Source organism: Palaemon carinicauda, chromosome 5, assembly GCF_036898095.1.
Source record: "Palaemon carinicauda isolate YSFRI2023 chromosome 5, ASM3689809v2, whole genome shotgun sequence".
NCBI classification, from domain to species: Eukaryota; Metazoa; Arthropoda; class Malacostraca; order Decapoda; family Palaemonidae; genus Palaemon; species Palaemon carinicauda.
In genome coordinates, this window is record NC_090729.1 from 91,113,897 (window position 1) to 91,127,272 (window position 13,376).

Consider the following 13,376-nt stretch of genomic DNA (forward strand, 5'->3'; position numbering starts at 1 on the left):
ACTTTCATGTCCCTAAAAATTCCTACACGTTGCATAACAGGAAAAGTATTGTGTTTGCATTTGGTCAACAATAACAAATTACCAATAATGACAATATGATGTGACAGAGATGATGGTGTAAGATTGAAGAACGAACGGCGATAATTTGAATCATGGTGGATATTTAATGAAAAACTAATATTATACTTAACTAAATGTCATTACTACTGTTATTAACGTTACCATTAAAATTATCAAAGGGTTTAAGAGAAAGATAAAGGTTGCTAAGAACGTAACCATAACCCGATGTTTACATTTTGTCAGCTAGCTTTGCAAAGATAACAGTTGATTTCATTGTTATGGGATATTTCTTCAAATAGGCTATTTATCATGAATTTATGCTAATAACATAAACGGCAAACGTTTTTTTACTTTGATTATGTTATCGTACCGAGGCCTAAGCTAGCCTACCAATAAACATCATGTGGTATTCAAGGTGTGATTTTCATATCAGTTGTATAAGATGACCCCCAATTTTCAGGGGTGACTTTTAGGATTTAAGGGTTATCTTGTACGAGGAAATATACGGTAAATATAAATATTTCGGAACCAATGTACTTCTTACGGTGACCTTTACAACGCCACATGGACACGACTCTGGTTATCTGGATTTGGTCCATTATATCCAGAATCTGTCTGGTTTTGTGAAGTTATACAGTATATTCATGTCGGTAAAAAGATATAATGTACAGTACGGTATTTGTTTTTCCTATTTCCTCTTCTATTACATTTCACTCAATTACACCACAGCTATTTGAAGGTAGTTGATACTTTTTCTTTATGGGAATAGAACTGAATACTCTATTATAAACCTCTGAAAAGTACAATTTATTTTTAACTGTAAAGGTTCTCTAACATGAATGACCATTTAATATGATAACATTATAATTTTTTTTATACTTGCAGGTGTGCAAAAGGGGAGTTGGAACACCTATACCACCAGTAGTCACTAAAAAGCCGGCTTATACCAATAAGAGATTGGAAAGAAAATTAGTGCCTCAAACAGAAAAGCTCTCACCTGAAGAGTTGATGGAAACAGGAGTGTATCAGAGGTTCAACAGAGCTATTGAAAAGATATTCGATAATACTGAAGATTTGGATCTCACTGCAGAGATAGGTAAGTTCTCTTTGCAATAAAATGAGAAATATTTAAATTTTTAGGCCTTGCAAATGCATTTGTCACAAATGAAAATCTATTGTATATTTGTTCTTGTATGAGATATTCTCATTTAGAAAGGTAAAAAGTGAAAATTCCATGTAAATTTGGGAATATCCCTTTAAATGCATACATTTTATAAATTACTACTTTATGTTGTACAGTCATTCCTCAGTAGCCTATTTCTATTTTAAAGTGTTTTCAGCCCAGTCAAGATACTGTACATTTACCTTCGCCAACAAAGTTAGAAGGAGGTTATGTTTTCGTCCATGTTTTTATGTGTGTTTTTGAACAGCTTTCTAGCCACAATTTTAATCGTAGAGTAATGAAACTTGCAGGGATTAACTTATGTAAAAAGCTGAAAAAGAATAAATTTTGGAAGGTCAAGGTCACGGTCGAGCAAAATGTCCAATTCACGTAATCAGCCATAGGTTTGGACATAACTGTCATAAAGAATTCAAAATTGGTTCATATTTAAGTGTATGAAGACCCACGCCAATTAGTACATGTTAAGGTTAAGGTCAAGCAAAAGGTCAAATAACAGTCATCAAACATACAGCCACAATTTTAATCATTAAGTAATGAAACTTGCAGGGATTTTAAACTTATGTAAAGAGCTGGAAGTGATTAATTGATTCCAGGAAAGGCACACTGTTTTCGAGAAATAGGCTGCCGTGGCAAAGGTCTGCCCTTTCATAGTGTTCTCTAGTTCCAAGTATAAGACAACCTTTAAATCCTAAAATTCACCTCTGAAATTTGGGGCTCATTTTAAAGGTCTTATACAGTATTACCATTCGAAAAATCAAAGCTTGAATTCCTATTGATGTTTATTGGTAGGCTAATCTTGGCCTCAATATAATCACCACTCATACATGAAAAGATTCACATTATGAAATAAAATAATAATAAAGGTAATGAATGCATTTTACCCTATATATTATTAGTATAACTTCATAATCAGTAGTCAATTTGAGGAATAATTCTGTATTGATGAAATCAAGTAATTAGCTATGTGAGCCAATCTTGGGAAATGTAAACATGTCAGCTGATTCAAACTACTGGTATTGAAGATATACTCATATATGAAAGACTTAAAGTATTCTTAATATAATTTCCAAAAATATCTAATAATAAATAATCGTTTGCATACAGATTACTAAAACTATTAGCATTATTATTTATCACTTCGATGTGTAAATGTTTTTGTTTGTCCCTTATGAGTGGCGATGAAATGGAAACAAAATAACGGCTTTCATTTTAGGCTGTGTGTTAAGGGAAATTTGTTTAAGATGGGGGTTATTTCTTTTCTTAAATATCCAAGGTTACAATTAGTAGAACAACATAAGTAATTACATTATCATTACATGACCAATATTTAGCAATTTACCATTTGTCTTATATCACAATACTACAGATATGAGATAAAATTATTGAAATTTGCCCTAATTTTCGACCTCCTTGTATCTAATTATTGTCTTGTGCGTAGAAATTCTGTCCCATGATAATATTCAGCACTGTAACAACTTTCATGAGTTTCCTTACAAGGGGAAATATTTTATAAATTGTAGGTAGTAGGATGGCCAGGGCACCAGCCACCCATTGAGATACTACTGCTAGAGAGATATTTGGTCCATAGAATTTTTCTCTCTGGTTATGGCTTATTTTCCCTTTGTCTCCATATACAGTATACCGAATAGTCTGGCCTATTCTTTACATACAGTATTCTTCTCTGTCCTCATACACCTGACAACATTGAGATTATCAACAATTCTTCTCCTCTCAATGGGTTAACTACTGCATTGTAATTGTTCAGTGGCTACTTTCCTCATGTTAAGGGTAGAAGAGACTCTCTAGCTATGGTAAGCAGCTCTTCTAGGAGAAGGACACTCCAAAATTAAACCATTGTTCTCTAGTCTTGAGTAGTGCCATAGCCTCTTGTCCATGATCTTCCACTGTGTTGGAGTAGAGTTCGCTTGCTTGGGGGTATGCTCAGGCACACTATTTTATCTTATTTCTATTCTTTATTTTTCTTTCAAGTGTTTATACTTTATATATGGTGTTTTTACTGTTCTCAAAGTATTTTATTTTAATTGTTAATTACTTCTCTTGTAGGCTATTTTCCCTGTTGGAGCCCTTGGGTTTATAGTATTGCTTCTAGGGATGTAGCTAAGGAAGTATTAATAATAATAATACGGTTATTATTACTTCACAGTTTTCAGTATAATGGCTAAAGAGCTTAAAACTGAATTTGAGCGAAGCGAAAAATCTATTTTGGGGTGAGATAGCCATGTCATCCTGATGGAAGGTTCCTTTAAGTAGCTTCCTAGGGTATATTTGACTACAGTGATATTCCCAGAGAATTTGACTCAAGGTCTACAGAATTCTAACTTCTGGTGCGAATATCCTTAAAGTTTCCTTATAGGATATCGCATAATATCGGGACGTATTCTTGACACGCCACATAGCAATCTGCACCCCGCATAGCGTTTACACTTCGAGGGGGAAAAGTGGCAAAATAAAAGAGGAGCCATTATAAAGTTCCCTTCCTGCGTTACTGTTTGAGCACTCAGATGGCGCCATAATCGCCGCCATCTTTATTCCTTGTAGCATTAAGCCGGTACTTATAGATACAGTATTATTGGGAGGGATCCTGCCAAGGCCTTTCATAGAAAGGAGGGCGGGTTCATCAGGACGACATGGCTATCTCACCCAAAAATAGATTTTTCGCGTCACTCAAAATCCGTTTTTTGGGCTCAGGCCATGTCGTCCTGATGGAAGTTTACCAGAGCATTAATTTATCCATGGATTTCCCAGTTGTGCCTTAAACCTCAAGACAATATTTCCTTGGTCATCTACTGTAGACCTAAGAGACCTATGACATTACCATTATATGTCATTTCTTCTTATCATAGACTATGTTAGTGCTTCCTGCCCCCTACAGGGAAGAGTCAAACTAGACTCGGGGAAAACGTCTTGAAGTTTGCATATTTCATATGACCAACCTAGCAATCAAAAGGACATACTTGTCTCACTGTATGCCTTTAGCCAAAGTTTGTATTTATAACACGAACACAGGTTCATGTCAGCCACCATAGCATTTGAGGTATAGCAGTCCAGTTGTATACTGCAACAGACAAGTTTGTATCTTGTATTGAAACAAGTTACTTCTAGCTAGGAAGGTTTGTTTACATATAGGAACAAAGTTACTACCTTTGCTCGATATAATTATGCAGAATAATAAGGAATGAAAGGAATGCTCCCACATAACTTCATCAAAATGTTTAGGGCGAAATAAGACGCGCAAAACAATTAATCATTTATTGTCAAACACTAAATAAGAATTCAGCATACAGTACATTTATAGTAATATAAAAATGCAAGTGAAGTAGAATTTACTAACATAGACAATACAGAATGAATCAGAAATACTTGTTTTACCTGAAAACAAAAATCTTTGCCACTCACATGAAAATTTAATAAATTTTCTAATGTCTTTCTGAGAAGTCTGTCTATTTACACTTGTGTAAAAACCACATGGCACTTAGTGTTCAGTCTATGTTTCATCACCTTTGTACACTGGAACAGTCCATAATGTCACCTTGATGACATTTCACTCACCATGTTGCACTATAAAGTGCTAACATGTACACCCTTTAGAATTAAAGTCCCACATAATTCACTGTTCCTCGCAGCACTAAGCGACAGGTTTTAATACACTACCTGCCGCCACCACGCATCATTTTAATTCTTGCACTTGCTTCGTGTAGTGTTTGAAAAACACTCTGGATGACTTCCATCCAGTAAACGAGCAAAGGCTCTCGAAAATGAGCTGGAAAAGTTTTAACTAAAAAGCAATTTTCCTAGGATCATGACCTGCGGGTGTACTGTCAGGATCCGCTCTGCGAATAAAGTAGGTGATCTTTGCCCTTAATTGTTTTAGGGATAAGTTTGAGCCCGATGTTTCTCCTTCAAAAAGCTGCCCTCCCCTGAAGTCTGAAGTTCTGCGAAGATAGACCTTTAGACTCTCCACTGGACACAGCGAGACATCTTCCTTCAGAGGGCAGATTCTCCAGGGACCCCACCTCTTAGTGGGTAGCTCATTCTTGGCGAGAAACGTTGGGTCGGGAAAGAGATTTAGCTCTCCCGTTTCAGCAAACTGGATATGGCCTTCTTCCCTAGACAGGGCCACTATCTCACTAACTCTAGCCCCTGAGGCTAGAGCAAACAAGAATATAACTTGAGTCAAATCTTTCAAGGAGCAATTATCGTTTTCCAAACTTGAAGCAAAATGTAGTACCTTATCCAAAGACCATGAGATGGGCCTTGGAGGTGCTGCAGGCCTGAGCCTAGCACAGGCCTTAGGGATTTTGTTAAAAATCTCATTAGACAAGTCTACTTGGAAAGCATAAGCAAGGGTCTAGTCAAGGCAGATTTACACCTAGTTATTGTGAATAAAGAAAGACAAGCAGAAATCCATTGAGATTTCCTTTTGGGTTTCTTGCCTTGACAAAGGCCACCCACTTCTTCCAAGATGACTCGTATTGCCTTCAGGTAGATTTTGACTTATATTCCTCTAAGAAGTCTATACTTTTGAGATCCCAAACCTTTTCTTTACTACTAGGGAGAGAAAATCATGAGATGAAGGTCTTGGGTTTTCTGTAATGAAGCGAAGACAATCGATCTGTACTTGAGACAGAACTGGGTCCGGCAGGGGAATCAGCCTCGGCTGTAATTCCAATATTAAAGGGAACCAGTTACTCCGGGGCCACTTGAGAGCCACTAGGGCTGCTGTTCCTTGAAAAGATCTCAGCTTGTTGAGGACCTTCATCAGCAGGTTGGATGGAGGGAACAGGTAAATCCTGGTTCATTTGTTGCAGTCGAGGGACATGGCGTCCACTGCTTCTGCTAGAGGGTCCTCGTGGGGGCCCACGTATCGAGGAAGTTTATTGTTGTCGTTCATTGCAAAGAGGTCGATCTGCAGTTCCGGGACTTGATGTAGGATGAAGGAGAATGATCTTGCATATAGGGACCATTCTGACTCTATCGGAGTTATCCTGGATAGAGCGTCCGCTGTCACATTGCGGAACCCTTGAAGGTGAACTGCTGACAAGTGCCATCTCTTCTTTTCCGCTGAACGGAAGATGGCCAACATCACTTGGTTGAGTTGAAGTGATCTCGAGCCTTGACGATTCAGACATCTCATTACCACCTCGCTGTCCAAAATCAGTCTCGTGTGGACTGAAGGGTGAGGGGATAATTTTCTTCAGTGTGAGGAAGACTGCCATGGCCTCCCAAATTCTGATATGGAAGGTCTTGAGTAGAGAGGACCAAGTTCCTTGAACACTGTGTTGGTGAGAGTGACCTCCCCATCCTTCCAATGATGCATCTGTGTGGATGACGACTGAGGGTGGAGGCGGTTGCAGAGGTGTTGACCTCTTGAAGTTTTTGGCATCCGACCATGGCTTGAGAAGTGATCGTATCCGAATCGGTATTGGTCTTCTTAGAACTCTTCGAGCGTTTGATGCGTATCTTCTCCAGACTCCTGATGCATCTTTTAGCTGTGCTCTTAGCACTTGGTCTGTCACTGATGCAAACTGAAGGGAGCCCAACACTCTCTCCTGTTGGCGTCTTGAAATCCTGTTGGGTTTTAGAAGTCTCTTGATGGATCCCGCTATCTCTCTCCTCTTCTTTAATGGAATGGAGAGGCTATGTGACTGTAAGTCCCAATGTATGCCTAGCCATTGGAATTTTTGAGCTGGAGATAGTCGAGACTTTTTGGTGTAGATCTTGAATCCTAGGTGTTCCAGGAACTGGATCACTTTCTTGGATGCTTTTATGCATTTCGACCCGGATGCTGTCCACACCAGCCAATCATCCAGATAGGATACTACCTGGACACCTTGTAGGCGTAGTTGTTGAACGACTGCTTCTGCAAGCTTCGTGAAGATCCTTGGGGCTGTGTTTAGTCCGAAGGGCATGGCTCTGAAAGCGTACTTTCTTTTTTGTAGCCTGAATCCTAGGTAGGAGGAGAGTTGGCGATTGATCGTAATATGCCAATAGGCATCTGCCATGTCTATGGATACTGTGTATGCCCTTTTTGGAAACCGGGCCCTTATATGTTGAAGGGTCAGCATCTTGAACTTGTCGTTCTCGATAAACTTGTTGAGTAGTGACAAATCCAGAATGACTCTGGGTTTGTCGGAGTCCTTCTTGGGAACACAAAACAGCCTTCCTTGGAATTTGATGGACTTTGCCCTCTTTATCACCCGTTTGCTCAAGAGTTCTTGGGTGTATTCTTCCAAAACCGGGGTGGAGTGTTGGAAGAATTGAGGAAATGATGGTGGAGCTGTCTTCCAGCTTCAACCTAGTCCATTCTTGATTAGCCTGTGGGCCCAGGGATCGAAGGTCCAATGATCTAGGAAGAGTCGGAGTCTTCCTCCTACCAGAAGCATCTCATTGCTTCTGGTTTCCGGAGGGCTTGCCTCCTTGACCGCGTGCTCCCCCTACTCCCTCTTCCTCTCGAGGGACGTTTAGAGGAATCTCTACCTGACGCCCTACCTGTCATAGGTGGGAGTAAAGGCTGGTGACTGAGTCGCCACCTGCTGGGGTACCATCTGGTAGGTGGGTTGGGGCTGTTACTGCGGTCATGGGAAGTTTTTGTTGTCCAGCAGGGTGAGATGGCACTCTTGGCCTCTTTGTCTTCCTCTTCGGTTGGGACCCTCATCCGGGTAAGACTTCCTCTTAGCCGACATGCCCCACTTTTGGAGAATATTTCTATTCTCCGTGGCGGCCATGTCGACTATTTCTTTGACCATTTCGTTTGGGAATAGATCTTTCCCCCAGATATTGGAAGATATCAACTTCCTGGGTTCGTGTTTGACCGCAGCCAAGGCAAACACGAACTCTCTACAAGCCCTTCTTGCCCTAACAAAGCTATAGAAGTCTTTAGTTAGGGTTGCCAAGTGTGTTTTGGCTATGACCACGAACATATCTGGGGATCTCTGTTCACTTGCCATTGTCTCCAGGGTCACCTGGAGGGACAGAGAGGCAGCAAGCCTCTCCTTTGTATCATGTTCCCTACGCAGGAGAAACTCAGACAACTTGGGGAGGTTTTCACTGAACTGACGTCCAGCGATATCAGCCTCCAACTTCCCGACTGAGAACGTAAGCTGAATATCCTTCTAGTCCTTGTGATCCGTTGGCAAAGCTAGGGAAAGGGGCCTACACTTCTCCAGTGTAGGGCAAGGTTTCCCAGCTTCCACTGCCTTAATCACCGCCTTAAACCCTTTTTCCGCAAAGGGGAAGGCCATAGTTGCTGGAGCAAGAAAAGAGGGATGTTTCTTGCTCAGGGCTGGCACCTTAGAATTGGTGAAGCCCCTTTCCTTCAAACTGCTGGCTAGTAAAGCCTGAGCCTTCGTACGGTCAAGCACTATGACCTCCTTAGGCTCTGTCGCCTCCTTGGATACAGGTTCCGCCCTTAGACAAACGAAGCAGTCTGGATAGGACTCAAAGCTGGGCCAGAACTCAATGTCCTCGATAAGGACAGCTCCTAGCTTCTCTGAAATAAAGATCTTACTGTTCGTAATTGGCATGTACTCGGCATGCCTCCATGGGTTTACCTCGTAACACGAGGGAAGATCCTTTACGTCGAGTCTCCTGTGAGACCCGCTTGTCGTTGCAAGCTGAAGAATCTCCTTCCTTAATGCAGCTTCCCTTTGTTCGCTCATCTTCTCGAACATCTCCATCATAGCTTTGATGGCAGACAGGGTGTCGTCCGACTTTTCGGGTTGAGGAGCGAAGGACGTAGAGAGCACGGGTTCTGGGGCTGGAACTGGCGAAACAGAGACTGTTTCGACTTCATCCTCTTCCATCTTTGGAGCCAAAGTTGACTCCTCATCTCGACCTTCCACCAGAAGGTCCTTTTCGGTGTCCTCTGACACCTCTGACATCCTCTCATCATCTAGATGGATGTCCTTCATCACATCCGTGTCCACGGCTATCTGCATGCAAGGGATCTCAGGGTGAGGCTGAGGAAAAACAGCATCCGCAGATGCTTTGGGAAATAGACAGGCTCTCATACGCTCACTAGGGAGGTAAGGCCCTGTGGCATTCTTTTGGAAGCCTCGAATCTATTTGCGCAGCTTGTCCCGAGCTGCATCTCTTAACTCCGTTGTCTTGGGATTTTCGAAAGCCTCATACACCAGGTTTTTGCATACAGTACATACCTGGGAGTCCCAGTATTTGAGAGGTCCCTTGGTGATGGAGCAGCAGGAGTGTGTCTTACACTCCAGGTAGCCACAGAAGTCCCTGCTACGCACGTTGCAGAAGACACTTTTGCACTTCACGTGGTCCTCCTGTAAAGACAGGAAAATAAAATGAGTATAATGTAGTCTATCTCACTAGATAAACTAATAAATATTATAATAATATTTTCCATTTTATTTAATTGCATATAGCTTAGGATAGGTAAGCTCGAAATGAAATAGGAAAGACACATACGTGTGTTTTCCGCCCAGCCAATTGCTGTGGTCTCCCTCAATATTAACCCTAGGGTTATCCTCCTCAGTAGGCCCGGTGGAAGAGTCTAGCCTATAAGGATAGAATAGTTTAACCAACACCCACTTCCAAAGGGATTAATAATTAGGGTCATTAATAACTGATCATCTATCAGTATATAGAAAGGGAATTCCTTTCCCAATTTTATAAGGTCTCAACAATAGACTGCACCTGGACACAGAGTATGTTGGAAAATTTAACTACTGTATACTTTTATATCATAGTTTTCTGTCTGCAGTATGCTCTATACTACAGATGTACTGGGTACTGTATATACATATACCGTAGTTGCTGCCGGCATGTAGCCGGCAAGGCTAGTACCTAAGGCACAATTCAACTGACACAATATTGATAATTTTTATGGCCGGCGACTTGCCGGACGCCGGCCGGTCACCGGCTGTTGGCACACTATCCCAGACAGCATTCAATGTTACAGGGTAGTGGCCGGTATACTAGACTCGGCCGGCTCTCGCCGGCTAAGTCAGATGTGACAGTGAATCAACGGCTGTCGGACTACAAGTCTAGCCTGTATCTTGCCGGCAAGGTTAGTGGCCGGCAGCCGCCAGTTAGGTTATTACCTGGCGGCACTAGCCAATAGTGAGAGAGAAAGCAAGGAGTGAAGGGTGATGTAAGAGCACTGTCTCAGTTCCTTCCTCTGGAAGGAGAGAATATAAGATAATCAAGCTTCCACCCATCCACCTCCGTGCTGGTACTTGCCAGTCATAGGATGTGAATGGCAGCCTAAGGGAGGACTGAAGAACACACTAAAGCAAATGGGTCTTCTGCCGGCATCTAGACCTGCCGACACAGCTATCCTGTAACTCCGTGTCCGATAGGGAAGCTATGCGAGTAGGCCATACAAGCAGAAGCCCAAGCCGGCCCTACAGCCTGCTGGCAATCTGCGAGATTGTAGGACGGCGGCCACAGGGATGTGATGGCCTAGGACAGAATAGGGCGGGGAAAGGGTCCTATATAAGAGGTGAGAGGAGCCAGCAGCATGTCGGCCTTACCACACCTTAAGGAAGCTCTGTTTCCGTATCGGCGCCATCCTAGGCGGACGGAGAATTCATTCTCCAGCTTAGGGTCTGCCAATACATTAAGGGGGCCGGCAATCTTCTAGCCGCCACCCTTAATCATAGAGAAACAGAGTTCCAATGCCGGCCCCGTCCTAGGCAGAAGAATAATCTCCAATCTTCAGCCTAGGGTCTGCGAGCACAGGACTAGTCGACTAAACCACTGGGAAAAGGGGGATCACATGACCCCTTCAAGTGCAGTCTAGGGAGGCAAAGCCTCCTCTCTCATCCAACCAGGCCCGACAGGGGAGTACATTCACCCTGTCGATCAGTTGCTGGCACACGACAGGTACTCTGAGGTTCTGACCCAAACCCAAAGCTCACCATCAGTAACTAGGTGAAGGGACAGAAAAACCCTAGCCTAATCTTGCCTGAATGACAATTCGAGGCAAGATCAAGTAGGATTGTAGCCATAGGTTACACTCAGAGGGGAGGGATTACCCTATATATGAGGGTAACCGGGGAGATTGTATGAAAGTATACTAAAGCCACTAGGCTACTAGCCTAGCGACAGTGAGATCGACTACCTAACTCATCGAAGCTCTCTCGTATACTATCTTAGAAGAGGAAATTTTATATGCAATCCATATATCTTACATGTATAAATTGCCTATTATCTTCATTTAAATTTAATAGCACCAGGAACACTTATTATATCATGCAAGAGAGTAAACTATAACGCCTAGGCTAGGAAGCCTAGCGTAAACAAGATTGGCTACCTAATTCGCCGAAACTAATGTGAATACTATCGGCATAATATAATTAATGAAGACTAAATAGCTAATTATTTTTATTTAAGCTATTATACCGGGAAAGTCGTTCTGGCTAACTAAATAACTCATGCGTTACGAACGACAGCGCCGAAGACGCCTCCAGTCTAGGCAATATCTCTGCCAAAAAATTAGTTTGATTTGATTCAATTTTTTACTTTACGGCCAGAGCTAAAATTGTACAGCATAAGAATCAAATACTCAACTTTCCAGAGGCAGAAAAGGCTGGAGATTGCATGATAAATCCTGATAATGAGAGAGCACTGGGAAAACCACTGAGCGAGACCGCTACAGAAAAAGGAATAAAGATGGCGGCGATTATGGCGCCATCTGAGTACTCAAACAGTAACGGAGGAATCGAACTTTATAATGGCTTCTTTTTTTTATTTTGCCACTTTTCCCCCTCGAAGCGTAAACGCTATGCGGGGTGCAGGTTGCTATGTGGCGTGTCAAGAATACATCCCGATATTATGCGATATCCTAAAAGGAAACTTTAAGGATATTCGCGCCAGGAGTTAGAATTCTGGAGACCTTAAGTTAAATTCTCTGGGAATATCACTGTAGTCAAATATACCCTAGGAAGCTACTTGAAGGAACCTTCCATCAGGACGACATGGCCTGAGCCCAGAAAAGGAGTTTCTATATTGAATACGCAGCCAATCCCAAGACTAGAGATAAGTGAGTAGGATAAGTTCATCATAAGGACATAAGGAAAGCTGCACTAAAGTTTAAAAAATAGTTGTAAAATTAAATGCCCCTTAATTCTGGGAAAGTCTGAACACCACAAAGTAGGTGGGAGTATAAGGGATACTCATGGTGGTAGGAAAAATAAGGCAGGTTTACTAGAAGTGATCACTGTTAAGGGCCGTGACTTATAACCTCTTGCTTGGAATGTTGGAAATTCAGATTGCCTTATTGGCTATGAAAGTGTCTATTTCACATTTTAAATAGTTTCTAATGGAAAATTTTGTTTTATCGCTAAAAAGTACTTTTTATATATTTTTGCATGTACATCTGATCCCTTACCCAACTCTTTTCTGACTTGGGTACATATTATTCATTTACTGTTTCTTGAAAAATTTTGGGGAAAAGCTCTTAATATTAATTTCCCCATATACATAAGGTCTACAATTTTCAATGATTTTGTGAGGAAAAGTTTTGTAAATTTTCTTATGCTTCTTGGTATTCTTAAGTAAACCTTAGTTGTATGTTTCTTTAAATTATGTTTGCATTTCTTTGTCTGCTTATTTGTATATTCACAATTTTCATGTTATTATTATGAAAGATACATAAAGTGTCAGACGAAAACTAAATATGCCAAAAGTGTAAAATTAGCCCAGAAAAATGCAGTACACAAACAAGAATATGTATTAGAATATATTATGCTAGCTATGTCGTGGTTGTGCGTGAGCAACGTTATTTTTGGATTTGAAAGAATGGGCTCACCACTGGTTAATAAATAACCCTAAAATATGATGATTATGTCCTTATGATCCTCAGTGGGAGTATTATTACCGCTAAAAGCCCATACCAATAGATGCTAAAGTCTATTCAATCAATCTACAAAAAAACTTTGTAGCCCAATTTCACAAAATACTTTAAGGAATTTTTTGAGAAATATTGCTATCACTCTTTAATATAGAGTTATTTTTGTCGTCAAAACATGAAAAAATGTGAATTTTACAGCCTACAGTCTTAACATTCACTTTTATCATAACAAAAGAAACCCATATGGAAAATAGTCACCTTTAGAAGTTACTTCTATACAATGATAGAATAATA

At 41.1% G+C, this 13,376-nt stretch overlaps 1 protein-coding gene across 3 annotated transcripts in view; it reads left to right on the plus strand.

Moving 5' to 3' along the window:
- Positions 1 to 13,376, plus strand: part of Nipped-B (Nipped-B cohesin loading factor) — a 625,968-nt gene that overhangs the window by 220,589 nt on the left and 392,003 nt on the right. For all 3 annotated transcript variants that reach the window (XM_068373859.1, XM_068373861.1, XM_068373860.1), the window contains exon 10: positions 946 to 1,156. In XM_068373859.1, coding sequence (XP_068229960.1) covers positions 946 to 1,156 — 211 coding nt within the window. The remainder of the gene's footprint in view (positions 1 to 945; positions 1,157 to 13,376) is intronic.